The sequence below is a fragment of the Sodiomyces alkalinus genome (genome assembly GCF_003711515.1).
Source record: "Sodiomyces alkalinus F11 unplaced genomic scaffold SODALscaffold_3, whole genome shotgun sequence".
NCBI lineage: Eukaryota > Fungi > Ascomycota > Sordariomycetes > Glomerellales > Plectosphaerellaceae > Sodiomyces > Sodiomyces alkalinus.
In genome coordinates this window covers 1548194-1573562 of record NW_021167081.1, presented here as the reverse complement: position 1 = coordinate 1573562, position 25369 = coordinate 1548194, and the positions used below count along the sequence as shown (strand labels likewise).

At 55.8% G+C, this 25369-nt stretch overlaps 10 protein-coding genes across 10 annotated transcripts in view; 6 read left to right on the top strand and 4 right to left on the bottom strand.

The window, feature by feature from the left end:
• SODALDRAFT_142249 (flavonoid 3',5'-hydroxylase) overlaps positions 1-876 on the top strand; it is a 2085-nt gene extending 1209 nt beyond the window's left edge. The window contains exon 4 of the mRNA XM_028606798.1: positions 77-876. Coding sequence (XP_028467756.1) covers positions 77-776 — 700 coding nt within the window. The 3' untranslated portion in view covers positions 777-876. The remainder of the gene's footprint in view (positions 1-76) is intronic.
• Positions 877-1612: 736 nt separating this feature from the next.
• On the bottom strand, positions 1613-3667 carry SODALDRAFT_332098 (hypothetical protein). Its single transcript, XM_028611615.1, has 3 exons — positions 2930-3667; positions 2774-2848; positions 1613-2695 (listed from the first exon to the last, which is right to left on the bottom strand). Exons 1-3 carry the CDS (start codon positions 3468-3470, stop codon positions 1617-1619), a joined length of 1695 nt encoding a protein of 564 aa, XP_028467755.1. The 5' UTR covers positions 3471-3667; the 3' UTR covers positions 1613-1616.
• Positions 3668-5351: 1684 nt separating this feature from the next.
• SODALDRAFT_142066 (hypothetical protein) lies at positions 5352-6561 on the top strand. Its single transcript, XM_028606797.1, has 2 exons — positions 5352-6036; positions 6201-6561. Exons 1-2 carry the CDS (start codon positions 5729-5731, stop codon positions 6466-6468), a joined length of 576 nt encoding a protein of 191 aa, XP_028467754.1. The 5' UTR covers positions 5352-5728; the 3' UTR covers positions 6469-6561.
• A 304-nt stretch (positions 6562-6865) lies between these two features.
• SODALDRAFT_332095 (hypothetical protein) lies at positions 6866-8402 on the bottom strand. Its single transcript, XM_028611614.1, has one exon. It carries the CDS (start codon positions 8357-8359, stop codon positions 6998-7000), a length of 1362 nt encoding a protein of 453 aa, XP_028467753.1. The 5' UTR covers positions 8360-8402; the 3' UTR covers positions 6866-6997.
• A 982-nt stretch (positions 8403-9384) lies between these two features.
• On the top strand, positions 9385-10844 carry SODALDRAFT_332094 (aldolase). The gene has a single exon (XM_028611613.1). It carries the CDS (start codon positions 9601-9603, stop codon positions 10465-10467), a length of 867 nt encoding a protein of 288 aa, XP_028467752.1. The 5' UTR covers positions 9385-9600; the 3' UTR covers positions 10468-10844.
• On the bottom strand, positions 10631-12792 carry SODALDRAFT_142057 (hypothetical protein). The gene is made up of 2 exons (XM_028606796.1): positions 12455-12792; positions 10631-12375 (listed from the first exon to the last, which is right to left on the bottom strand). Exons 1-2 carry the CDS (start codon positions 12704-12706, stop codon positions 10795-10797), a joined length of 1833 nt encoding a protein of 610 aa, XP_028467751.1. The 5' UTR covers positions 12707-12792; the 3' UTR covers positions 10631-10794.
• A 413-nt stretch (positions 12793-13205) lies between these two features.
• SODALDRAFT_142008 (hypothetical protein) lies at positions 13206-14842 on the top strand. The gene is made up of 2 exons (XM_028606795.1): positions 13206-13460; positions 13537-14842. The coding sequence occupies exons 1-2, from the start codon at positions 13385-13387 to the stop codon at positions 14739-14741; spliced, it is 1281 nt and encodes a 426-aa protein (XP_028467750.1). The 5' UTR covers positions 13206-13384; the 3' UTR covers positions 14742-14842.
• SODALDRAFT_350033 (hypothetical protein) lies at positions 14642-17254 on the bottom strand (the record flags this gene model as incomplete). The annotated part of the gene is made up of 6 exons (XM_028613455.1): positions 14642-15527; positions 15605-15657; positions 15730-16065; positions 16134-16845; positions 16929-17012; positions 17104-17254. 6 exons carry the CDS (start codon positions 17252-17254, stop codon positions 14944-14946), a joined length of 1920 nt encoding a protein of 639 aa, XP_028467749.1. The 3' UTR covers positions 14642-14943.
• A 938-nt stretch (positions 17255-18192) lies between these two features.
• On the top strand, positions 18193-20462 carry SODALDRAFT_350032 (DNA polymerase kappa). The gene is made up of 2 exons (XM_028613454.1): positions 18193-18527; positions 18620-20462. The coding sequence occupies exons 1-2, from the start codon at positions 18351-18353 to the stop codon at positions 20423-20425; spliced, it is 1983 nt and encodes a 660-aa protein (XP_028467748.1). The 5' UTR covers positions 18193-18350; the 3' UTR covers positions 20426-20462.
• A 3072-nt stretch (positions 20463-23534) lies between these two features.
• On the top strand, positions 23535-24750 carry SODALDRAFT_309590 (GPR1/FUN34/yaaH family protein; the record flags this gene model as incomplete). The annotated part of the gene is made up of 2 exons (XM_028609112.1): positions 23535-24143; positions 24258-24750. Exons 1-2 carry the CDS (start codon positions 23755-23757, stop codon positions 24748-24750), a joined length of 882 nt encoding a protein of 293 aa, XP_028467747.1. The 5' UTR covers positions 23535-23754.
• Positions 24751-25369: the final 619 nt, after the last annotated feature.

The window sequence follows — 25369 nt, the reverse complement described above, 5'->3', positions numbered from 1 at the left end:
CCCCCCCCTCTCCCTCTTTTCTTTTATTTTTCCTTCATTCTTAGCACAGTTCGCTGACAACGCGACAAATAAACAGGTTCGTCGAAGCCCGCGACGAAAACGGAAAGCCCCTTGACCTTGATTATATCAAGGCCGAGATTCTCCTTGTCCTCCTCGCCGGCGCCGACACCACTGGTACCACCTTCCAAGCGCTCATGCTCCACATCCTCGGCAACCCGTCCGTCTACGACAAGGTCATGGCCGAGATCGATACGGCCACGCGCGAGGGCAAACTCCCTCCCCAAGGCGAGATGCCCCAGCATGACCAGGTCCTCACCCACTGCCCCTACTACGTCGCCTGCGTCCGCGAAGCCCTGCGCCTCAACCCCGCCGCCCCCAACATCTTCCCCCGCCTCGCGCCGCCCGGCGGCCTGAACCTCGACGGCAAGTTCGTCCCCGAGGGAACCGAGCTTACGTGCAACCCTTGGCTCGTCCATCGGGACGAAAACATCTACGGCCCCGACGCCGGGGCGTTTCGTCCCGAGCGCTGGCTCGAAGATCCCGAGAAGGCGAAGGAGTACCTCAAGTACAACATGGGCTTCGGGTACGGTCCCCGCGTATGCCTCGGCAGAGATATCGCCTACATGGAGCTCTTCAAGGCGCCACTGCAGTTCTTGCGGCGTTTCCGGCCTACCCTCCTCAATAAGCAGCAGCCGGCGCGCTACATCGTGAAGGGTGGCGTGAGCTATTTCGAGGATATGTGGGCGACTATTGAGAAGCGAGCGCCTGTCGTCTAAGTGGGTGGGATAATGGGAGTTCAGCGCTGGGCCTTTACAACCTGTACCTAGTTGGACAGTTGATGGCTCCAGCCTCCCAGATGATGGGATCTAGTCATGCCAACATAATCTTGGGTGTAGCGACGGAGACTTGGGTTCGAATCTTTGAGGAATGAATGATATTATGATACCATCGTCACAATAGTCACGAAGACACAACCATGAGTTTCCAAAGTTCAAAGGGCTCTGTCCAGCTTTTTTATTTTATTTTTCTTCTTTTTTCTTTTCCCCCTGGGACTAGCTACGTTGCCGAGGAGAGTACAGGGCAGGTTTGGGCACTCGGCCGTCGATGGGGTTGTGCTGGATTCTCCGGACATGACGACGTTCGAGGATGGAGGGATGGTCTCCTCCGTGGGTTTCGCGCATTCATTTTGGGTTGGCTGGTTTACTTTGCTTGACTAGTTGGAACTTGGATAGCATACAGAGAAGTGTGGTGGCAGTGGTGGTGGTGGTGGTGGTGGTGATATCTTGGGTTTGTGGTTCCTGATAAAAGGATCGTGGGGAGGGGAAAAGAGGAGAAAAGGGGGAGAAGAGAATCATTGTAAAGAGACCTTTTTATAGCTTTTTATCAGCAGTGAATGGGTATCATTCAGATACCCAAGGTTAAGAGTTCATGTTGAGAGTTGAGACTTGGAGAGTGATTCAGGTATCAATCACGTACGTTATTCCAACTGATACAAACAATACTTATGTAAAACTCAATTACTTACAGTTCTCTCCACTATCTCTTTCAAAACCAAACAGGCAAAACAAGAAGATACAAAAAAAAAAAAAAAAAGAGGCATATCGCCATCCGACTCTTCAGCGTCTCCCAGTATAAAGCAATACCCCGCCATTGTCGTCACTGTCTTCCGCATCCTCCGACGTGTCTGCCTTTCCAGAAAGGTTCCTAACGTCCTCGCCCCCGCTACCCGGATCCCCCGAGTCGAACAGATCCTCATCTTCCTCCTGCAACTCCTTGACGGACGGTGGTCCCTTCTTCTCCTTTCTCGGCGACCCGAAATCCTCGCCGACGCCGACGCTCATGCCCATCCCACTGAACCTGGAGGCCAAATCACTCACGGTCCTGTGAGCATCCGTGTCCCCCGTGCCAAAGTACGCCGGCATCTGCGACGTCGTATTCGAATCATGCTTCTTCCCCTGCGGGATCCTTTCCTGGAGGGTCCGCAGCACGTCCTCGCGCAGCTTCTTGTTGATATCGTTGAGGAACGTATCGCGGGTCTTCGTGGACGCGGGGTCGTGCGCATCGGGAAGCCGCCAGCGGGGGTACAGGTTCCGGTGCGTCGACCGCACCTGGACGGCGCCCGGGTGCACGTCGAAGTAGTACCGACAGAGCCGGCAGGTGGGCTTGCTGCTCCCGACGTACTTCCAGTCGTTCCAGAACCGCGCGCGGCGCTCGGGGCCGCTAGCCTTGATGCGGTCCAGGGCCTCGCCGTGGACAAGGACCTCGGCGTGCACGATGGGCCTGAAACTCTCCTTCTTTGCCAGGAGGGAGATTTGCTCGTCGAGGCCGAACGTTTGCAGCTCGGCTGCGTACCCGCGGTACCGAGCCATCTCGTCCGTCGAGGAGACCATGCGTCCGATCGTGTCATGGGCGTTGGTCTTGTTGCCTTTTAGCGGGCTGGGGGCCGGCTGGCTGGACTGGATGACGGTCACTTCGAAGTCGTGGAAGAGTTGGACCCAGCGCCTTCGCGCCCCTATGATGGTCTCGACGTCTTGGTAGTAGGCGTGCAGCCGGCCGAGGACGTGCCGTAAATCAACCCAGTGGTCTGAACTGTCGATTTGGCCCTCCTTGGCCCGCTCAACAATAGCCTCGTTGATCCGCGAGATCTTGTGGTTCCGGTGAATCTCACGAATGAGCCTTTGGCAAGCGAGCATGTCTTGACGATTTTGGTGTTAGTAACTAGCCAGTGAATGCATACAAGCAAGTGAAGAACCAGAAGCTAAGAGGCACTTACAATCGCCGTGTTCCATTTCGCGATTGGGGTGAAAGCCAGTCATGGTCCGGAGCGTTGAGAGAACCCCCTTGATGTCTGTTTTGGACCAGGAATGAGTTATCTTCCGTAATTCCGTAACGCCAACCCTTTGGAAGATGTGGAAGATAAATCACTTACATTCCGAATCTCTGTTCATGCCATTGATGTCTCTGTCGCAGTGGTCAATGCAGAGGTCGAGTGCCTTTGCCAGATGGGCCAAGTAGGCCTTGATTCGAGGCAGGTTGAATTGAAGGATACTCCGAAACAGAGCGGTGCAGAGGGTCGTATGCTCGTCAGTAGCTTGGTGGTCCCATTTCCCGACCATTCGTAGAATCTTGGTCAGGAAGTCTTTGACCTCGACTTCTTGTTGCCCCTTTCTTTCGTTGGACCCCACGAGGTAACGGATGCAGTCGGGCTCCTCGAGGACTGCAATGGCGGTGACTGTCGACCCGCCCTTTTCGTTGTCGCAGATATGGGCGAGTCTGTAGACGAAGCGGTGGTACGCCTGCTCTGCTCCTTCGTTGGCATCTGGTTCGCTGTTGGGCGTCCTGTCGGACACTTCAAAGTTGTTGTGGAATATATTCTTGAGGGCAACGCCAAAGACAATGGACTCGTAGAAGCGACGCTTCAGCTTGGTGTTGGGCAGCATGGTTGCGGACGCCCTTTTTGGAGACGCCATGTTTGGGGACGAGGAGGGGAGGGTGAGAGCAGTAAGAGATGAGAAGCTTGTTCGCTGTAATGTGGTTAACGTTGTGCAAGTGAGGTTATCACCAAGTTCCGGAGTGAGCAGACTGAGCTGTGGACGTTTGTTTAGCAGTCTCCAGAGTCCGAAGATGGAGATCTTATTGCCCGGATGTCCTTTTCCTTATATATCTTCATCCCCATAATCATTTCCAGTCATTCTCGTCTATCCTTCTGTTCTGGGCAGTATACGCAAAGTCGACTCAGTCTCACTGTGGCTTTGCAACTACATATTTCGCACTCGCATCTGCGCAGAACAGAGTAAATGGAATTTGGAGGTTGCGACCACAGCCTCATGCAGGAGGCCACCTTCCACACCATCATTCCTGCATGTGGTTTTCATAGGTAGGACGCCCAGGTGAGTGCGGTCCGCCGGCGGCCGTCCACGCAGACCGTTGGCCGTATCGAGCGGCCCCCTTGGCCGGGCCCCCAAGGACCAAACCCTCATGCTCTGACTCAACAACGCATTCTTAATTGTAGAAATTCAGCCTCGGGGACAGCCTAGCTGCCTATCTACCTTGGACTCAGAATTTCAATCCCAGCCCAGTCATTCCAACTTTCAAGGAAGCAAATTAGACGAGGCTATGCTGGAGGCTCGTTACCGACGACCATTGCCATTGAGTGATTCTGAATTTGACCTCGAGAATGGAGCGTCAAGTTCTAACCGCTACACAAGCCTCCTTGCTGCGATCATGCAACTTTTCAAGTCGATCGAGATTCGAGACCCTTGTCTTGACTCCTGGCTCCCCTGTTTCTTCATGAAACAGTGAAACTTCACACTGTAAGAGTAACGGCGCAACACAGTTGAGCCTTATGCGGGAGGCCCTCTAGTTTCTAGCGAGCTTTGGATGTTATCAGCGACCGCCGACCTATGACTAGGTATGCATATGCCTGTGCCATGCAGCCAAGACTGCTCGGCAGCCCGCCTCATCTTACTGGATCGTCTGGACAAGTCTATCCGAGTTCATATGCGGGAGGGATACCATTATTATTACCACGCTCGTAGCTTGAACACTCAAGCCTGCAAGTTGCGGTTGGCTCAGTTGCGCTCTCCGTTTGCTACATACGTCAGATGTAGGCCTCAGTGCGTGAAAGTAGGCGAGCTGCCGCCTCAGTGTCTCGCATGGTCCCTGTTTTAGCTACATTACATATATCCAACACCAGAGGCTTCACCGAGAAATGGAAAAAGCCCCCCCAAATATCTCCCCCATCGGAGCATGGAAATGCTCACGCAGTCAGAGGCTTAGACCATTTGTGAAGCATAACGAGTTGGAAGCTTCTGGTTTGTCGATAACAGTTGAGGACTAGGCATCACAGAAACACGCCTGGCGGCCTGTTCGTTTGAGCAGTGCGCATCTTCGAACACTTTCTTCCACAGTCCATCCTGTGACTCCCTTCGAGGCTGTGAATGCTTCCACTGGGCTTTAAATTGTAGCCCCATTACCCCTTTCCTGGACCCCCATCGGTATGTGCATCTAGCGATTACCGTTCATTATGTGGGAACCTGAAGCTTGAAGTTCGCTCACTTATTCATTTTTGGCTCTTGATTTGCATCAGACATTCAAACTCTCTCTCATCTTGTTCCCGAAGCATACTACAAACCCCCCCGATTCCCTTCAGGGGCACCACCTGGGCCATTCTGTCAAGGTGTGTAAGTGTTCGGCATGCCATACTCTAGTCCCTCTCCACTCAAACAATGCAACTCATCCGCTTCTCGCATCTCGTCTGATCTTCTTTAGGACAGGTCACAGAAGTCCCTCAACAGTCAAGTTGGACCAATAGTTTGCGCCACAAGGCCATCATACGGAGCGCGGTGTCTCCATCCTTGCCCTCGATTCTTCTTCGATCAGCCTTACCAGACAGGTATACAGCATCCGTCCCCTGGCCATGTCTTCCCAGAGGAGGACTAGCCACCCGCTCCGACACGGTGTGGATCCAATGTGGGAGGGTGACCACCCGGAGAACCATCCCGCTTCTTGGGGGGGAGGGACCCCCTATGATTACAACCTGGACGAAAGGACGCTTGATCCACGGACGCTGTCCCTGTCCAACGGCAATCATTCGGAACTTGGCTCTGCCCAAGGCGTCTACTCTCAGTACCAGGGTAACCCGGCCCCGGAGGCATAGTCTCCTAGCGGTTCGCAGCTGAGTGGCTCTCAGGGGGCTTTTGTCTCCAACGGCACCAACACTCAGCTCATGGGTTATCCGGACGACAGGGACCAGGACGACTTGGTAGGGTTTTCGAACTTGGATCTGACAGCTAATACTCCCGAGAGTTACAACTCTCTCTCTGAGGCATCGTCTAGCATCACCGAGAGAGACAGTAACATGGCAAATAGTTCCGTGTCCAAGAGACGCAGGGAGGCGCGGAAGGCATCTTCAACATCCAATTCGGCTTCTTCTTCCAAGACAATCACGGGTTCGGCTTCCAAGAGGAAGAAAGGGCCAGTGACATGCCCGGAGGAGGGTTGTGGCAAGGTCTTTGAGCTGCCAAAGGATCTGCAGTAAGTCTTCTTCCCTATGCAAGATGCAAGACACACGGAACCGCATCTCTTGCTTGGCCAGTTGTTTCTGGCACATCCTCCAACCTCGTTGACAGACTTGACCCTCTCCTCTTTTTTTTTTTTTTTTCCAACACACGATCCTAACGATAGGGTCCAAACTATAGCAAGCATCAAAAAAAGCACACTCTCCCTGTCCTTTGTTCCGTTGGACATTGTCAGGATGCTTTTCCAGGCAAAAAAGAGCTTGACCGCCACATTCGTATAAACCACAAGGAGCACGCAAAGAGAATTCAACTCCCTCCTGAAGGGGGCATCTGTCCCTGGCCGGACTGTGGGAAGTCAACTACTCGCAATGATAACTTCAAGCGTCATATGAGGGAGCAGCATGAGGGAGTCAACCCGGACGGGACCCCATGGGTTCTGGAGAAGTAAGGAGGCATGGGGAAGGAGAGACGTGTGACGTGTCCAACTTGAATTTGCTATTTGTGCTGAGGTCCTGCTTTCTTTTGATCTCTTTTGTCTTTCCTCCCTTTCCCCCCTTTCCCCCTTTTCCTTTTTTTCCTTTTTTGTACTGTCGTCGGACCAGTCTGTCTCTACTACCTTGAAATTCGGTCTACATGTTTTTTGTCTTTCAACTTTTTTCCTTTCTGCCGTGTCAAGTGTTTGTTGGAGAAAGTCAAGGGAAAGCTGAGTTGGGTGGCGTTTCTGGTGAATACCATGGGGCGAGAAGCATCTAACACTCGAGTGTTAGATGCTTCTCGCCCCATGGTATTCATCAAAACATCACATTCTGGACACAGCTCTTCCTGATATTGGGATACTTAAAGGGAATGCTTCGATAGTCATCAACTTGGAAAACGCTCGCTTTTGAATACCTGCTGTGATTCCTACCTAGACAGTCTCACAGAGGCTACTTACATCAAGTGATATTACTACGTCCACCAACCCCAGCAGCATCTCATCAAGTCCAAACCCCCACCACAGACTGCAGACTTGACTCGGAACCCTCCTTGCCGGCACTGCGCCGCAAAGCCTGGCGAATGAGGTTCAGAGCCGAGCTGCCCAGGAAGACGGGAACCTTGAGCCTTTGCGCCTCATCAACAGCGGCACTCAGCCGGGCAGCAATAGATGACAAGGACTCTCCACCACTGCTCGACCCCTCCGTCGCCGCACGGCCCGCACCCCCCTCGCCGCGAAGCCTTCTTATGATCTCCGGGCCAACAGTCGACAGCATCCGAGAACCGCCAGCGGCATTGATGCAGAGTTCGAAGACCTGGTCCAGGTCCAAGCCAACGAAATGGGCGAAAGCCAACGTCTCGGCAGCAGAGCACAGATGGACACCCCTGAGCAAGTCGACGACGAGGGCCAGCTTATCGTGCTCCGTCTGGGCGGCGCCCTGCACCGGACCGACACGACCCACGCCTTCGGTGTACATCCGGATCAAGCCGGCGTCGTCGTCGGGTCCGTACCCCCTGCCGAGACTGGCAAAGTAGACCTGCTCCGCAGCGGTGGTCATCGGGGTGGCGAAGCCAGCGGCGCGCGCCTCGTGGGTGATGATGCTGGTGTCCTTCAAAATGATGGTGGTGGCGCTGGCGATGGGCTGGTGGTTCGCGTCCAGGATGCGCGGGAGGCGGTTCTCGAACATCCAGCTCCAGCCGTCCGACCCGAGAATCCCCTCGGCGGCCCGGTTGAGGTCGAGACCCAAGTGGGCGGCGAAGCCGAGCGCCTCGCCCGCCGAGAGGATCTGGTTGGCGGCCAGGACCTGGTGGCACATCTTCATGTTGCTGCCGGCGCCGATGCCGCCCTGCACGATGTACAGCTTGGCCGGGTCGGACATGGCCTGGAGCAGGTCCTTCCCCTTTTCCAGGGCGGCGTCGTCCGAGGCGCCCGCCATGATGGAGAGCGTGCCGGCCGCGGCGCGCCCTGCGCCTCCCGAGACGGGACAGTCGACGAGGAGGACGTCGGGCCTGCCGCGCGCCGCGAGGTCTTTCTCCAGCGCCTGGACGTAGGAGCACGGTACTGTCGAGCAGAGGAGCACGACGGCTCCCCTGGGAAGGGTCTGGATGGCGGCGTTTTCGGAGTCGAGGAGGACGGATTGGGCTTGTTGGGCGGTGGCGACCATGCATACGCAGTAGTCCTTGTCGGCGACGGCTTCGGAGGGGGTTGTCGCCGGCTTGCCTCCTGCTTGCGCGAACCTCTCGAGGGTAGGTCCGTAGACGTCGAAGCCGGTGACGGGGTAGCCTTCTTTGACGAGGTGGGTGGCCATGCCGAAGCCCATGGCTCCGAGGCCGATGAAGGAGACGGGGGGTTTTTGTTGGGACATTGTGAGAGGTGGCAGAGGTCGGTGGGAAGTTGAGGTGGGGAGAAAGGTATCTGTCTGTCTATATGTCATTCAAAAGCCCCGAGAGGCCGAGGATGCGTGGGAATAGGAAGAAGAGGTTGGGAAATCCGTGTCAATGATTATCGCCAAAAATAAAATAAAAAAATTCTTTCAATTATAGGAAACAGGCTTTTCGGTGAAATTTGTCTACGTTCGTACCGTTCCGGTCAGGGGGGTTGGACGGTTTTATCAAGTCGAGGTCTCGGTCATGTCGATCCCCATTCCCCTCCGGGGCTTCCCCTCCCCCTCCCCCTCCCCCTCCCCCACGTTGTCTTACCCCAGTTATTACTACCGAACAAGAGGAAATCGCCATCGCCAAGGATCCATTTCATGAGTGGATCAGTACTGCATTGAGGTCAGCTTCGTCTTAGCACTGTCGGCTTTGTTCCCCGGCTAAATGGGAAAAGAAACGCTTGTTGGGGAAAAGCGTAGATGTGGGTGTGTGGTGGGACAACTCCAAGTTTCCGTCATTCGGCCAAATGACCGATCGCGGGAGTCGGGGCTCGGTGTTTTCACCGACCGGTAAGAAGTCCGTTTCTCGGTCAGAAAGCCGCCTTTTTCTTCCCTGCTCCGAGATCTCCAAGAAATCAAATTTCAATAACACGAGTATTAATGATGCATCTTGTTCTTGCATTGTCATGTGTGATACTTGTCCTGGCCACTTCAATCCCGGGACTCGGTGAGAATTACTCGGTCCACTCGGCCGGTCTCGGTGGATTCACCGGCCGGAATCGCGGGATTCTCAATGTACTCGCGTACAGTGCCGATCATAGTGTACATCGGGAACGGAGAGACCCACACCCCGCTTCGTGACCCCGCTGAGGGGTTCCGTGGGGGGTTGACGTAGCGGTGCATCACCCAGTAACACCGTTATACGGTACCGGTGGCTGTACCGATTTAAAGGAACAGAGAGAGGGGCATCGCGGGACTTTTCTTATATGAATTATTGTATTTATTTGAAGTTCTATATTTCTTCTTATTTCTTTTCTGAAGTCCGCCCCCCAGGTGTTAATCATTCCACATGCAGATGCTTTCTCCATAAAGCGACTTCCGCATATTGTTCTACTGGACAGCCCAAGCACTACTTAACTGGATTTTCCGCCCTTTTCCTCCCATTTTGACAAATAGTAAAATACCCTCATATATTCTCTCCCTCTGCCCACCGCCTTCACAACTCCTCAAAAATGGCTCGACCACCCCTCTCCCAAAACCGCACCCTGTCCATCCTCAACGCAGCCCGCGATGGAGGCTACGCCGTCGTCGGCACATGCTGCTACAACATCGAAGCCGTACTAGCCAGCGTCCGCGCCGCCGAGAAGAAGAAGTCCCCCTGCGTCGTGCAGCTCTTCCCCTGGGCCATGCAATACGCCGGCGACGCCCTCGTCCTCGCCGCCGCCTCCCTATGCCACAGCGCCTCCGTCCCCGTCTCGCTGCACCTGGACCACTGCCAGACCCCGGAGCTGGTGCGCCGCGCCGCCGACATCCCCGACGGCTTCGACAGCATCATGTGCGACATGAGCCACTACGAGAAGGAGGAGAACCTCGCGCTGACCAAGGACCTCGTCGCCTACTGCCACGCCCGCGCCATCGCCACCGAGGCCGAGCCGGGCCGCATCGAGGGAGGCGAGGACGGCGTCGCGAGCACCGCCGATTTGGAGGGCGTCCTGACCACCCCCGACGAGGCCGAGCTGTTCGTCGCCACCGGGATCGAGATGTTGGCGCCTTCGTTCGGGAACGTCCATGGCGAGTACGGCCCCCGCGGCATCCAGCTGGAGTTTGACCGGCTCGAGGCCGTCCACAAGGCCGTCGGCGATAGGGTGCGGCTGGTCCTGCATGGCGCCGACCCCATCACCGAGGACGTCTTCCACCGCTGCATTGCCAATGGCATCACCAAGGTCAACATCAACAAGGGAGTCAACAACGCCTACGCCAAGTCGCAGGAGGAGACCCGCGGGAAGCCTATTACTGCCGTCATGGAGGCGGGGACCAACAAGATGCAGGAGGCGGTTGAGTGGTACATGGACTGCTTCCGTAGCACGGGAAAGGCATAAGGGGCGGGTGGGTGTGTTAATGGTCTACGAGGTATGATGGCTGTTGGTTCAAAAAGTTGCCCGGATGAGGCCAAAACGTTTCATCATGGCCATTGAGAAAGGAAAAATAAATAAATAAAAAAAGCAAGGATATCGTCTCTTCTTCTCATATTGGGGATAATGGAATGGGAATGGTATTATGTATAATTATGGTGTCCTTTCTATAAAGCCCGGTAAGCCTCATCCGTCGCTGTCTCGATGTATGTATATACAGATTGGCTTGCTAGTACTGCACATTCGGGTTTTCTTCTTTCATTAGATGCTAGTAGGGCAGACAGAGCATGTCTCCTAGAGCTCCAACGGCCCCTTGTCGTCACCAAAGATCTTCTTATGCCATGGCTGGTTCCCCTTCTGGCACACGCCGTCCCAGTCAACGGGGGTGAACTCCCGCGACGGCTCGAAGATGCGCACCGTCTTCTTCTCGGCGTCGGCCCGGGGCGCATAGTAGACAGTCTCCTTGCCATGCTTACCGAGCGGCGGGAGCCTAGCCAGCGGCGTCTGCCCCTGCCCCTGCCCCTGCCCCTGCCCCTGCTCCTGCTCCTTCACGGCGACGGGCTTCAAGTGCTCGACGACCAAGTCGCGCAGGTGCGGGTAGAACCAGGTCATGTTCCACCAATTCTCCAGCCGCCACGGCTTGAGGCCGTTGATGTACGCATTGTGGTGGATGCCGACGGGAGAAAGGCCGAAGTAAAAGTCCGTGTAGAGCGGTACCTCGTCCCACTTCTTCCCGGGAACGGGCCCCTTGCTGTCCTTCAGCTCGGGCGGGATGCCGCGCACGCGCACTCCGTCCGGGACGCCGGCCCTCGCCGACGCGCGCGCCAGAGCCTTCTCGTCCCCGATGACGACAAAATGGCCGTCCTCCTCGGCCGAGCAAGTCGGAGGGATGGTGGTGAAGTTGTAGTCGAGCCCGATGCCGAACTCGAACTGCTTCTTCTTCCCGTCGCGGACGGCGGCCTGGGCGATGGCCCGCGTCTCGGGCGCCAGGGCGTCCAGCCGTGCCTCGGCGGCCGTCCCGTTCCACGTGGCGGCGAGGCTGCGCATCCACTCGCGCCAGAGCATCTGGTCGCCCATCACCTCGCCGATGAGCGCCTGGTCGCTCCAGAGCTGGCGGCCCCGCATGGCCGTCTCGTCGACCTTCTCCTTGCAGCGCCGCAGGGCCTGGCGGAGGGATCCCATGGTCCCCATGATGAGCCCGCTGTTGACGCAGCGGGGCCGCACCTTCCTGTGTTTCCGGGCCGGGTCGGCGAAGAAGAAGACGCGGTCGGTGTCCTCGCCGTACAAGTCGCTCGGCAGGGGCGACTCGGGCCAGTGCGCGTAGTTCGGCTCGGAACCCGAGTCCCAGCTCGGGTGGCAATCCTTGGCCGTGGTGACGATGATGGACTGCTTCGGCGGGGGCACGGGGAAGTCGGCGGCCAGGGCCTCCCACTCGCGACGGTTGCGCTCGTCGGCCTCGCGGTTGAGTTGGTGGAAGCGCTCAATCAGCACCGAAGGCGGGAGCTGGAACCAAATGTCGTAGGCGTCCACCAGCAGGATCAGGTCCTCTTCGTCCGCGTCTTCGGGTTCCTGCCCTAGCAGTGTTTCGATGATGACGAGGAGGCTCTCGAGCTTGGCGATATGGCTGCCCGCAAACTGCCAGTCGGGCCGGTTGAACTCTCCCCTCCAGTTCAGAATGGTGGGCATCGGATAGCCCAGGGCGACGGCGGACATGATGACCTTGCAAAGGTTGAGGGCCGGGCCGTCGGCCGGCATGACGACGCGTAACCTCCTCTTCCCGCCCGGATCGTCTGCGTAGGACGGTACATGTATTGTTTCGAAAAGATCCTTTGTCACGATACCGCCGGCGATCGAGCCAGGTAATGGGTCGTTTGCCTGCAAACGGGCTCGTCGTAAGCATATTCCTGCGAGGTCCAACTCGAGGATAAGGCGAGGGAAGAACAGGCCAACATACCATGGAGTAGTAATACAGTACGAAGACGACGAAAAATACACAGGCGAGGCCCAGCATGTTGGTGCAACGCGCACTTCTGTAGAGTAGCCTCCTGGGTTTGCAGGAAGAGGTGACGCCTGTAGGGGCGCCATTCTGGCCATCGGGTTCCGCGAACGTGCTCGTGTTGCTCCAGGCGTTGGGATTGAAGCCGGAATCAGAGTCCGACCAATTCGGCAATCGGGTCCTCGACGATGGCGGCCCGTTAACGGCCATGGCCGTAGGTTCAAAGTTCTTTTCAAATCAGGGCGGCGGACGTGGACAGTACAGCGTCAGAGGCAACGGGCAATGGTAGATTGAAGGCGGCGAGTCGCGAACGGCATGCGTCGTGTGCTTGTGTCGTGTGTCGGGGAGAGGAGGCGGCGATCGTAGACGCTTTCTCTTGCAGTCTATGCATAAAGATATACGTAGAGCGAGGAGAGGTGTAGAATCATGGATCGTCGTGTCGAAAAAAGGCGATTATGTTGCCCCGTCCTGCAGGATGAGGAACTGGGAGATCGAGAGCCAAGCCCAAGTCGTGAAGTCGCCGCAAAGTTTAGGGGGGGACTCGGGAGGAAGTGTGTGGCTGTGCAAGAACAGGGGTACGTACCCTGTACTCTCCTGCAGACCACTTAGTGGCTTGGGCAGTGGCTTGATTCGACAACCGCCCCCTTATCCGTCCAGCCTTTGATGACTAAGAAGTAAAATCATCAATCATCTCGTACCTACGTGTAGAGCTTCCGTGCCTACTCGCGTCTTGGTTCGAGATGCTCATCTTCGTCTTCAACAACCCAAACTCGCCAACATCACCGGTATTACCATTGCCTCAGGGCTACTCTCTCCTCCCCTGCCAAACTTTTCACTCCACCCCTATGCCTACACCGATTCAACGATCTCTAGCGACACATTCCCGTGATGCCCGGCCTCTCTCGGCCACCCACCGTCCGCTTCCAAGATGAGGTCCGCACCTTCATCGCCTTTGGCCTCGTCGGTTCGTGTCCTTCCCTTCTTGTGACCCTCCTTTGACCCGGAAGGAAAACGTCTGACCATATCGAAACCCAATCTAGGCGCCGTCAACTCTATCCTCCCCCTAATCGTCTTCTCCGCCAACTACCTCATCATCCCCTTCCCCCGAGCCGTCGTCACAATACTCGAAATCCTCCCGGCCCTCCTAATAAAACTCATCCTCCCCCCGCTTCTCCGCCACGTCAACATCTCGTACCGGCTACGGCCCCTCCTCCTAGCCAGCTGCTGGGTCCTCACCCGCATCGTCACAGCCGCCACTCCACCCAACGTCCCGCCCGCCCCCCGCATCCTCATGACCCTGCTCGCTTCCGCCGCCTCCGCCGCCACCGACGTCTCCTGCCTCGGCCAGCTCCGCCACTACGGCCTCGCCGGCCTCGCAGGCTGGGGCGTCGGCACCGGCACCGGCCGTCTCCTGTGCGCCCTCTTCCCCCTCGCCGTCACCGTCTGGCAGGGCCGCCAACTCCGCCAAGCCATCGAGCACATCCTCCCCCTGACCGCCGTAATGCTCGTCGCCTTCCTCCTCGTCCTGCCCCGCCCGGCCGTCTACCGCCGCGACCCGGACGACGTGTTGGACGACGACCTACAAGGCGAGCCGGGCGTGTTCCTCCTCCAGCAGGACCCTCGCCTCAACGGAGCCGCTAACGCGCATCACGCGGGAGGTGCCACCGTAGCTGCCGGCGGCAAGCTGGACGCGCTTTCGAAAAACGTCAAACAAAACATAGGCCTCACGCGGCCGCTCGTGAAACCTTACATGACGCCTCTGTTCGTCGCTTTCGTCGTGCAAGCCGTCGTTTACCCAGGCATAGCGCGAGCCCTGGCCGCGTCCCTCCAACCGGATTTCTTGCACTACAGTACCGTCTACGGCCTCTTCTTCCACGCCGGCAACCTCCTCGCCCGCTCGTCCGTGCTCTTCTTCCGAATCCGCCGGCCCCGCTCCCTGCTGAGCCTTCTCCTCGTCGCCCTCGCCTCCGTACTTGTCAACGCCTACTTCCTTATTTCTGCCTACGCCATCTTCCTCATGGCTTTCGTCATTGGCTTCCTCGTTGGTGCCGTGTACGTCAATATCTTCGCCCGGATTTTGGAGGACGATATCTATGACGCCGACGCACGCGAGTTTGCTCTCGGCGCAGCGAGCGCTGGTGAGGCGGCCGGCTTGTTATTCGGCGGTATCGTAGGAACAGTTTTCGAGGCCGCCCTCTGTAGTCTCCCAGTCGATGGGACAAGGTGGTGTCATAGAACTAGATAACAAGGCCCAATGAGAGGCTCTTGGTTTGTATATACGAAGAGGTGCGGTATGTAATGGTTTGCGCTTGCGGAATGGGTAACTAATCAATCGCTTGCTTTTTTTCTTCCTTTTTCTTTTCTTTTCTTTTTGGGTATAAATATGGACGAGAAGAATCAAGCCCGATCTAGCAACGGCGTCCCCTCGAGAAAACGACAACGTGGCTTCACCTCAGGGCCTCCCTGCTATCCTTCGGTATGGGCGCCTCCAGCTCATGCACATGGTGTGCTTCTAGCTCCATTCGCGATTCGCTATGCAGCTCGGTAGGTGGCGCGAAAGGTGGCGCGAACGGATGTGTGGCAGATTCGGTCGTGCCGTCAGAATGCGTCGAAGACGAATCCCACCTCGGATGGCCCGTGAGAGTAGTTGTGGGTCCGTACATGTCGACGGGTGTGGGCGCGATCGAGTTGCGCTGGTGCGCCGGACGGGGAATCTCGTGGTAGGCAGGAGCCGGCTGGGGGCCGAACGGGGTGGACGACATCCCCCTGGCCGACTGCCCCCCTTCCGCTGGAGACAGGAGGCCTGAGGACGAGAATCCCGCTTGCCGACGTTGCATACGTCGTCGCCGACGGAGGAAGACGAGCACTACGGCAACGGAGACCAAGATCACGCCGGCGACCACTCCTCCAGTGATGCCACCGACGAGGGCGCTGTTCGGGCCCGGGGCGTTGCTGTTACCACCAGATATGTCCTCATTATCATCGTCACCGGTATCACTGTCGTCATTGCCCATATCGTCTGCATTATCACCTAACACACGATGTTAGCAGTTTTTCCTGAAGGCGAGATTAATGCTCCAGGAGGGAAAAGAAAGAAAGAAAAAGTACCCAAAAACATCGCCCGCACTTCAGGGCTCGACCACTCAACCGAGTTCTGATGCCTAGAGGTACACAGAGATTAGCAAGTAGCCCCCATCGTCATACTGAGACCAAGATCCCCCCCCCCTACTCACCCGTCACTGTACCAATCCCTCACCACGGCCGGAGACTGGTATCTCTCCGCCCCAGCATCGTAATGGTCCTTCCACTGTAAATCGGTAACGTCAAACACCCCGAGGCCGTTCACCCAGGGGTCCTGGTCCTCAAACTTGCTGGCTTCCTCGGATATCCCTTCATTCATGCCTCCCACCACTATCATCTGCCTGTTTCCGGCCAAGACACAAGCATGGTCCGCACGGGGATTGAAGGCGGCATAATCTGCCCGGAACCATTGAAATCCAGGTATTGTGAGGACGTAGAGTTCGTCGTATGCTGTGGATAGACGGCTGTTCACGCCACCGTACACAAATCTACCATCTTGTTAGCTCATAACTGCATCCCTATCTGGGGGTAAGACATGTATGTGAGTGAATCATACATCTCTGTTGTGCCCTCTGGGCTCTTGGCCGACACAGCACAGAATCGACTTCTCCTCGACGGTGACGAACCCCTCGTCTCCTGCCAGAACCACTGCTTGGTTGACGGATCGTACAACGTAATGTTGTCGAACGAAAGGAAATGCTCCGGGGGTTCTCGGTAAAGGTCCACTCCACCCATCTCTCCACTGAGAAACATGACCAACCCATCGTCCGAGTGCTCAGGGAGACATAGCGCGCTGCCTCGGTAGTAGGTGCCTAGTGAGTTGAACGCTGCTGCCGATTCGTTCGTCCACCGCCTCGAGTCCATATTATAGGTCACCAAACCCGGCGTCGGTATCTTGGTCTCACTTTCGACGTGAAAATCGGTCCGGTTGTTGGCGTAACCGCCGAGAATGAATGCGTTGTTCCCGCAAGACACCGAGCCGCCGCCGACGTTCCGGTTGACCTCCCTGAATTCCTCGCTGTCGGCCGGTTCCGAGACGTGCCATTCACCGCCACCGAAGTTGTCGGGTTCGAATTTCCATAGGTGTCGGCTGGTGTCGTTCACTTGCCCCGTCGTTGCCTCTCCTCCCCAAGCGTACAGTCCTTTCCCGGTGCTGTTGGCAAAGAAGTACTGGAAGTTGTTCCGTGGCGCTTCTTTGTCCACGGTCCAATACTGCACGGTTCGATTTGTCCACGAATTGGTGATGGGAATCGCCAACATCTCGGAGGCTAGATGAGCATCCCGTCCCCCCAATCAGTTACATGTCCACTACCGAGTCGACCATGGGCAACGACACACGACAATCACATACCCGCTTGCTTCTCATACTTGCCACCATCGTCTACCAGGATCAAAGCTCCACCGTCGACATACATGTAGTCGCCAGCGACCACGGCTACGAAGTTCACGTAAGTCAAGACGAAGGAGCGGTGCTCAGAAGTCAGAACTTCAGAGAAGGGGCGAATTTGTCCCCCGCTAAGACTTACCAGAAACCCCAGATAACCTCGAAAGGTTACGAATCTCCAGCCTTTCCTGTCGTTTCGACTTTTGCCCTGGCTCGCCGGCCGAGCTTGGGGCAGCTCGACTAGCCCACAGAGCAAGCCAAGCAAACAAACTCGGCAGTAGTGAAGACTTCATGTTTCTGCAGAGCGAGCGAGCGTACGAGGAGCAAAAAAAAGAAAAGAAAAAAAAAAGAATTTGGTTACGCCTCAGAGCTGCCTCTCTCTCGGGAAGGGGAGGGAGAAAAGTTAGATAGGTAACTCAATCTGGTTCCGTCAGGCATCGGATTGGCGCGGGGATCGGCGAAGAAATTCAGCCCCCAATCGCTGCAGATGCAAGGCAGACAGCTACTGAAAAGATGCATAGCAAATGCGTCGATGGCTCGGCCTGTCCGCGGGGGAACCATCTGGGGGATCGCCGCGCGGAGGATTCCACGGCGGAGGAAGAAACGCTTGTTTCTGGGGCCATGGTATGCGGTGAAAGTCACAGTCGCAGACGCAGACGCAGACGCAGTGGTTTATTAGAGACGCGAAATCGCGAGAAGTTGTGGGGTATTTTCATCCTGGCGATCATCGCTTGGCGGCCGACGATGGATGAAAACCGAGACCGAGCAATCACGGATAGAGGACGCGTCTTTCTTGCTCCTGAGACGAAAACGGATATGCAGGGGAATACGAAGGCAACAGCGATTCGTGCCACTACCTCGCTTTGCCGAGCCTTATTCTGGGCATCGGTCCCAGTAAAGGAGGCAGTGCAACTGAAGAAGAATGAAGAATGACGATCCGTATCCCGTATCCGTGCAGTCGTTTCCAGGTGAGATGAAAAGAAGATGCAAAGAGGACGCAGCACGGGATACACAAAGTCCAGGGGATGTACGAAGTTCCACACTCCGTCTACGCCGTCCTGTCATATTATTCGTGAATATTCGATAAAACCGGGGCTGAGCCCTTAGCTTAGCCTAATAGTGTAAAACGGGACGTTCAGGGGGGCAAAGTTCTGCACGTGATTTCGCGTGGGATTCCCGCTGACAAGTACCCAGACGCGTCTTTTCCACTAACAACACAACACACCTTCATACTTCTTCTACCCACCACCAATTTTCCCACGGAACGACCACGAGTAGGAAGGACTTTGTCCCGACATAATCATCATATGACATCACGACACTACTACTGCCTTGGACCGACATGCACATCGCTCGTGGTTTCTCTATAGTGGCGCTTCCTCTTGGGCCATGACAGCACCAACCCCGCCGTCCGAGTCGCCGCGCGAGCCAGAGGAACCACCCGAGGCTGGCCACAAGGATCCGTCTCTGACTCCAAGACTGACTTCTGAGCATGACACATTAAAGTATCACCTCTTGGGTCCTTCGCTCACCAAGGCTGGCCAAGACTCGGTGGATCAGAAGAAGGTCCGTGTTTCGAAGCGTCCCGTCGACTGGTCCCCATTCAAGCACAAGTATGTACTATCTCGTATGCTAATTGAATGATTTGGAATATTCAGGTCTCCGAAGTCATCTTCAATGCCTCCAAGGGATCCAAATTCTTCAACCGGGAAGAGGCCAAAGACAAAATCCTGACCCAGAAGATCGACCAAATCCTTCAGAAGAAGCGCCATCTCGATACCCTCGATCTGTCCCGTGAGCTCCGTCACGCCGACAATCTCGTCGCCCAGCTCGAACTCACCCGAGATCTCAGCCAATGCATAGTCCACGTCGATTGCGACGCCTTCTACGCAGCAGTCGAGCAGCTCGACCGTCCGGAGCTCAAAGACCTACCCTTCGCCGTCGGCGGCGGCGTCCTCACCACCTGCAACTACGTGGCCCGCAAGTACGGCTGCCGCAGCGGCATGGCCAGCTTCGTCGCCAAGAAGCTGTGCCCGGACCTCGTCCTGCTCAAGCTCAACTTCGACAAGTACAACGCCAAGGCCCAGGAGGTGCGCCAGGTCCTCGCCGAATACGACCCCCGCTTCGAGAGCGCCAGCATCGACGAGGCCTACCTCAACATCACCCAATACTGCGCCGACAGGGACATGGAGCCCGAAGACGCTGTGCAGCAGATGCGTGACGAGATCCATGAGAAGACGCGCATCACCGTCTCGGCCGGCATTGCGGCCAACGCGAAGCTCGCCAAGATATGCTCCAACATGAACAAGCCAAACGGCCAGTTCCTGCTGCCCAATGATCGGATGGCCATTATGAAGTTCATGGCCAGCCTACCGCCTCGCAAGGTCAACGGTGTCGGGCGGGTATTAGAGCGCCAACTCGGCGGCATCGGCATCAAGACGTGCGGCGATATCTACCAGTACCGCCAATACTTGAGCCCACTCTTCGGGGAGAAGGCGTACGAGTTTTTGATCCATTGCTATCTCGGCCTCGGCCGCACTCGGATTCAGCCGGCCGAGGAGTACGAGCGCAAGAGCGTAGGCACGGAGAGCACATTTCACGAAATGTCGGACCCAGTCAAGTTTCGGGAGAAGCTGCGGTGGACGGCTGAGGAACTTGAAAAGGACATGAAGAAGGCAGAATGCAAGGGCCGGACGCTCGTCCTCAAGGTCAAGCTTCATACCTTTGAAGTATACACGCGGCAAGTCGTGACGCCCAAGGCGATTTGCATGGCGGACCATCTCTACAACTACTCTCTCCCCATCCTCGCCAAGCTGGAGCAGGAGATACCGGGCATGAAACTGAGATTGATGGGTCTGCGTGTCACCCACTTGGAGAGCACGAAGAAACCAGATACCATGGCCTTCTTCGGCTTCCGACCGCGTAAGACGACCGCCGATCCCGGCTCGGCGGTTGCCCCGGATCCCGAGAACACGAACCGCAAAGCCGAAAACGCTGCCGACGGCCATGACGTGTGGGAACAATGGCCCGAGGAAGAGATGTACCAGCTCGACCACGACCTGCAAGCCCAAGCGGACGCGGTGGTGCTAGCTTCACAGGAAGAAGGAGATTCGACCATCACCCCCCGCGGGTCAGATTCGAACCACCGGCATGGAAAGGAGATCCACCCCCACCCCAACCCCAGCCCCTGTAAACCCGAGACCAGAGCGGAAGAGGAGGGGACGTGGTGGGACTGTCCGATTTGCAATCGGCCTCAAGCCCCTGACGAGAGGCAGTTTAACGATCACATTGACCTTTGTCTGTCGAGACAGACGATCAGGGAGGCGGTGCACCAAGATGTACCGTCACAACCGCCAAAACTGGGGACGCCGGAGACTCCGAAAAAGTCGAGGCTCGGGGGTGAGAAGAAGCGCGGCAGGCCACCAACCGTCGATCCACGACAGAAGAAGTTGTGTTTCGGGTAGACGAAGGCTTTGGCTTTGAATTTTTTTTTTTTTTTTTGGATATGCCTAGATGAGGAACGAGATACCCGACGCCTTTTTTTTTCTTTTTCCTCCTTCATTCCGAGAGAAAAAGAAAAGAAACAAAATACAACAATGTTTCTCTTCCATGGTCGCCGACTCTGCAACAGGGTACTGCACTCTGCGTCAACTACATACGTCAGTTTCCCAAGAACCGGGCTCGGCTACCCACTAATGCCTTGCTGGCTGTCGTTCTTACCCTACAAGTCGCGGTTCTTCTACACATCGGGGAACGAGACGAGCTCGGCGGGTTTAACGGTTCAATCAGGCCACTGATTACGGGCATCCGGAGTGGACGACCATGGACCTAGGCTGTGTCTTGAAGATTGATCGGAGGAACGGAGAGGGAGAACGGAGAGGAAGGCCTCGGTATTAGGGCATCTTATCGTGTCCAACAGACAGTTCGCTGCACAAGTTCCATGTGGCTGTGGCCAGGGGCCGCTGCTAGTGCGGCCCATCATCCCATGCAGGACGCAGTATACGGGGTTATGGACTTGCAAGGGGTCGATTTGGGGCCACTGGGGAGCACTCGAGAGCACATGCTGTACCGAGGATGATCTTAGTCGCTCGCAGATGGGACAGGGTGTCGAATACGTGTCTGGACCTTGCACTTGAGCATCCCAGCTTGAGGAAGGCCACCCACGTCCTTGCAGCACATATTCATCGCGGACTTTGCCAGAGTTACTACGGCCCCTTCATGTGTTTTACCATGGTCGGGCAGACTTTTACACACCAGCTCGCATCTTCACGGCACGGATTTTGTGCGTACTAGCATGGAGTTGAGGAGCAGGACAGAAAGAAGACGAACGCACGCCATATCTCTCGCCCGCTCCACAGAGCGAAGGATTACCAATCAGTGACAGGCGGCGCTTTATCTCCAAACAGAAATTCCGACAGGCCATTCATCGTTGGAACGGGCGACGAATACGGATACCTAGGCCCACGATATGGGTCCTCGGTGACCACGAAAGGGCCGACTGAGGGATTACTTGGGGATTACTGAAGCATCCAGACCGATTCGCAGCTGCAGGGAACGGCGATAACAGAAAGAAGAAGAAAAGAAGAAAAGAAAAACAGATTTTCATCAGCGCTAAACCAGCACCAAGTGGACAAGAAGCATAGTAAACGTATTGCAAAACGCTCACATCGACGAGTCGTCGTCGGAGATGGCCCCATCTTAATTTCGAAAGGTACCCCACGCTGGTGGATATGACAGCGTGGGATGATTTTGAGCCGCCGGACGAAGGGAAGCGGAAGCCGAGAGACCACAAGGTTAGTTGCCGAGAAGCAAGGGGTTTAAGACGGGCGGGTTCAGGTTCCGCGGCGGCGGCAACGCCACGCAGGTCTTGGTATTTGCACCTCTTTTCATTCCCTCTTGGCGTGAATGCTGACCGAACATTGACATTTCTGACAAGAATTTAGACTTTTAAAGGTCGAGGGGCGCTGAAGGCCGCACAGTTTGGCTTGAAGCCTTGGAGTACATGATCTCTGCGAGACGTTTCACTTTACTTCAGTTCCCTCACACTTTTCTCGCCACATCAGCAATGGCTCGCGTCCTTGGCGACTCGGCGACTTCAATTGCCGTTGGGAAAGGAAGAACAAAAAAGAGTCTTCACCGAAAAGCTTCCTTCCTTAGGACGACCCTTAAAAACGGGTCTAGCCGGGTCTCGGCGCATACACCGAGACCACTCGCCCGAGTCGGGCCCCTACTGACGGACCCGGCCCAGTAACCGGTCCCACCCCCTAGCACGACTCGTGGGTCACCTGCCGAGTGGTACGTGCCGAGTCAAGATCGCCGGATGGAGGGTGAAGGTAATTACATAATACGTTGTACATGTACCGACTGATGGACCCAACTGCGCCTCCAGTCCAGTCGTCTCCCAACAGAACTTCGGCATGATCGGCCGGCACTCTTTCGTCAGTGATGGCCCAATGACGTGGAGGTCATATTCTCAATGACAACATATTCAATGCTTTCGTTTTCATGTCTGGGTATCTTTTTCTTTATTCGTTTAAAGCACCGGTCCCCTCGAAAAGAGCCTACCTTACCTAAGGTGCACAGTGTCGCTCCGAAGTGTCGCTCCTTGAATCACATTCATCATCCTTCGTGCACTTACACGCACAATCCTTGAGCAGATCCTTGGCTTTCGTTTTATCCTCGCCGATCCACACTGGTCCAAGCTAACACCAGTGATCTTGCATTATGAAAATGGAGACGACATGTTCAAGCCAGCCAAACAACGGTGAAAGTGGGTGGGCGACGCCTCCACGACGGAATCGTCCCGTTCATCAACTCCGACGCCCGTGGACTTGTGACGTTGTCAAGTAAAAAGGCACGTTTATCATCCCATGCTAAGGAATTAAATTCATTTTCCCCCCTTGGCGTCACGGTGAGCGACAGCCCGAAGAATAAGGTCTGTGATGCTTCTACGCCACACCATGCATCTCACGGTTTCCACCCATTGACTTTGATTCTTGCGAAAGAGAAAAGAAGAAAAAAAGAAGAAGAAAAAAAAAAGGGGGGGGGGAAGAAAGTTTTTTTGTTTTTTTAACCATTGCGTGAGAATATTTGTTTCGTTTGATTCCTTCTTGGGCCTCGAATCCTTCGAACGTAGTTTTTTTTTTTTTTTTTTTTTTTTTTTTTTCATCTACCCCTGAACGCCAGTGTCCACATCCTCTCTGTCGATATTTGGTGACCTCAGTGGCCTCCATTAGGACGAGGATGATTCGCCGCAAGTAGAAACACTTGATGCCATGGGTCCTAAAACCGTTCCCTATGCTAAGTGGGCTTTCGAGCGGGCCCAGTGGCGATGAGCGCTCTGCACATCTCCGATTTCCCTTACATACATCGTGTGCTCTGAAAAGCAACTGAACCCATCATCATTTGGTCTTTTCATTTGTAGGCTTCTCGCTTCTTCATTCATCCGCCCCCTTTACCCCGTAATCTTACAATAGACCGGTCTTTGCCAACCCCGGACCTAAATCACCGGATCCATCTCTATACTTCTCTCTTTTCTCTCTACGGTGTCTTCTCCATTGTACTCGAAATCATCTCTCCACCTTCCCCGGATCAGAGGAATCCCATCGTGTCCTTAGTTCCCTCTCCTGAGTCTCCTCTCTCTCCCCTTTCTCTCCATCGTTTTCATTCCTTAGAAGGATATCAACACCTGTTCCGAAGCTTCCTTTCTCCAACCAACACGGCCCCCAGCATACTCCTCGTGTGAACAGAACGAACGTGAAAACAGAAGGAGAGAGGAGAAACTCAACAAACCATGTCTAGCACCCCAAACACCTACACAGGCGGCACCTCGTCCCCAGTGGTCATGGACAAGGAATACAACCACCACAGCCACCGCGACAACATCAACCAGCACCAGCACAGCGGCCGCTCCTCCAACGTCCGCGAGTACGAGCGCGAGCAGCCGGTGGCGGCCCACGTCCTGGCTGCGGCCTTTGGCGGCGCCCTCCAGCCGGGTCTATGGAGGCCCCTCGAGCACCGCAAATTCGCCAACCCGGCGCCCCTGGGCCTCTCGGCCTTTGCCCTGACCACGTTCGTCCTGTCCTGCGTGAACTTGCACGCTAGGGGGGTGACGGCACCGCATATTGCCGTTCCTCTCGCTTTTGGCTATGGCGGGTTGGTCCAGCTTCTGTCTGGCATGTGGTAAGTTGTCCGGGATTTGGTTCTCTTGCGCCCCCCCTCCCCCCCCCCCCCCCCCCCCCCCCCCCCCCTGTCGTAAGTTGTAACCATTCAGGCTAGCTAACACATCTCGCCCAGGGAAATGGCAGTAGGCAACACCTTCGGCGCCACAGCCCTCTCCTCCTACGGCGGCTTCTGGATCGCCTACGGCATCCTCCTGACCCCAGCATGGGGCATCACCACGCCCGACGGGCCCTACGCATCAGACTACGCCGGCCACTACTCGGCCATCGGGTTCTTCCTGACGGGCTGGTTCATCTTCACGACGGTGCTCCTCCTCTGCACGCTGCGGTCCACCGTGGCCTTCCTCTTCCTCTTCTTCACCCTCGACCTCTGCTTCCTCTTCCTCGCCTGCGAGAACTACGCCCTGGCCGAGGGGAGCGAGTCCATTGCGCGCACCCTGCAGATCTGCGGCGGCACGTTCGGCATGCTGGCGGCGTTTGCGGCGTGGTATAACGCCCTGGCGGGTCTGCAGGATGATAGCAACAGCTTCTTCCGCGTGCCGGTCATCCATCTCCCTTGGTCGGAGCTGGGGAGGGAGATTCGGAGGGAGAAGAGCCACAGCATGTGAAGCAAGTCGTTTCTTTGGATGAAGTCTTGGCAGAGGGGTTATTTCAAAGCCATCATGTCCTTTTGCTAGCATTATAGGGACGAATCGTACGATGTACTTGGATAGACTTGGACCGATGGGCGGTATATATTGTATACGGTATGCTGTATCGGGCGGTTTATGTTTGTGGTTGTGGCATATCAAAGCGGGCGCGGAGAGTAAGACTCGGCGTGTCTTGAATTGTTTGTCGGCATCATATGATGTTTCGAATGATATTTCTCACATACCCAAATGAGATGACGATGCGATGCTTCGGTGACGCTTTTACGACATAAGGTACAGGACCTAGGAGCCGGATGGGTTCAGTTGTTCCGTAGCGGTGGACCGGAGAAGAAACTCGAATAAGAGTGGGGCCGATCCCGGGCCGGAGTCTGCCAATGCCGGTTCCGTGAGCGGAATCAGGTGCCTACCCCAAATACGAGAAGGCACACAACACAGTCGGTGGTTAAGTGTGCCACATGTAGCAGAAGGAGAAGGGCGAAGAGACAAGACCAAGAACGAAAGGTCATTCCACCTGTGTGACAGCCACACGACATGTGGCTGAAGGAGTACAAAAGTAAAGTACAGATCTACAAGTCAC

Excerpts from the sequence above, each read along its gene's own strand:
- SODALDRAFT_332094 (XM_028611613.1), top strand. The coding sequence starts at position 9,601 with ATGGCTCGACCACCCCTCTCCCAAAACCGCACCCTGTCCATCCTCAAC.
- SODALDRAFT_142057 (XM_028606796.1), bottom strand. The coding sequence starts at position 12,706 with ATGGCCGTTAACGGGCCGCCATCGTCGAGGACCCGATTGCCGAATTGG. Across the intron at positions 12,376-12,454 it reads TACTGTATTACTACTCCATG|GCAAACGACCCATTACCTGG; the intron begins GTATGTTGGCCT and ends GCCCGTTTGCAG.
- SODALDRAFT_350032 (XM_028613454.1), top strand. The coding sequence starts at position 18,351 with ATGACAGCACCAACCCCGCCGTCCGAGTCGCCGCGCGAGCCAGAGGAA. Across the intron at positions 18,528-18,619 it reads ACTCGGTGGATCAGAAGAAG|GTCTCCGAAGTCATCTTCAA; the intron begins GTCCGTGTTTCG and ends TGGAATATTCAG.
- SODALDRAFT_142008 (XM_028606795.1), top strand. The coding sequence starts at position 13,385 with ATGCCCGGCCTCTCTCGGCCACCCACCGTCCGCTTCCAAGATGAGGTC. Across the intron at positions 13,461-13,536 it reads CATCGCCTTTGGCCTCGTCG|GCGCCGTCAACTCTATCCTC; the intron begins GTTCGTGTCCTT and ends AACCCAATCTAG.
- SODALDRAFT_332095 (XM_028611614.1), bottom strand. The coding sequence starts at position 8,359 with ATGTCCCAACAAAAACCCCCCGTCTCCTTCATCGGCCTCGGAGCCATG.
- SODALDRAFT_332098 (XM_028611615.1), bottom strand. The coding sequence starts at position 3,470 with ATGGCGTCTCCAAAAAGGGCGTCCGCAACCATGCTGCCCAACACCAAG. Across the intron at positions 2,849-2,929 it reads CATGAACAGAGATTCGGAAT|ACATCAAGGGGGTTCTCTCA; the intron begins GTAAGTGATTTA and ends GGTCCAAAACAG. Across the intron at positions 2,696-2,773 it reads CGAAATGGAACACGGCGATT|ACATGCTCGCTTGCCAAAGG; the intron begins GTAAGTGCCTCT and ends AAAATCGTCAAG.
- SODALDRAFT_142066 (XM_028606797.1), top strand. The coding sequence starts at position 5,729 with ATGGGTTATCCGGACGACAGGGACCAGGACGACTTGGTAGGGTTTTCG. Across the intron at positions 6,037-6,200 it reads GAGCTGCCAAAGGATCTGCA|CAAGCATCAAAAAAAGCACA; the intron begins GTAAGTCTTCTT and ends TCCAAACTATAG.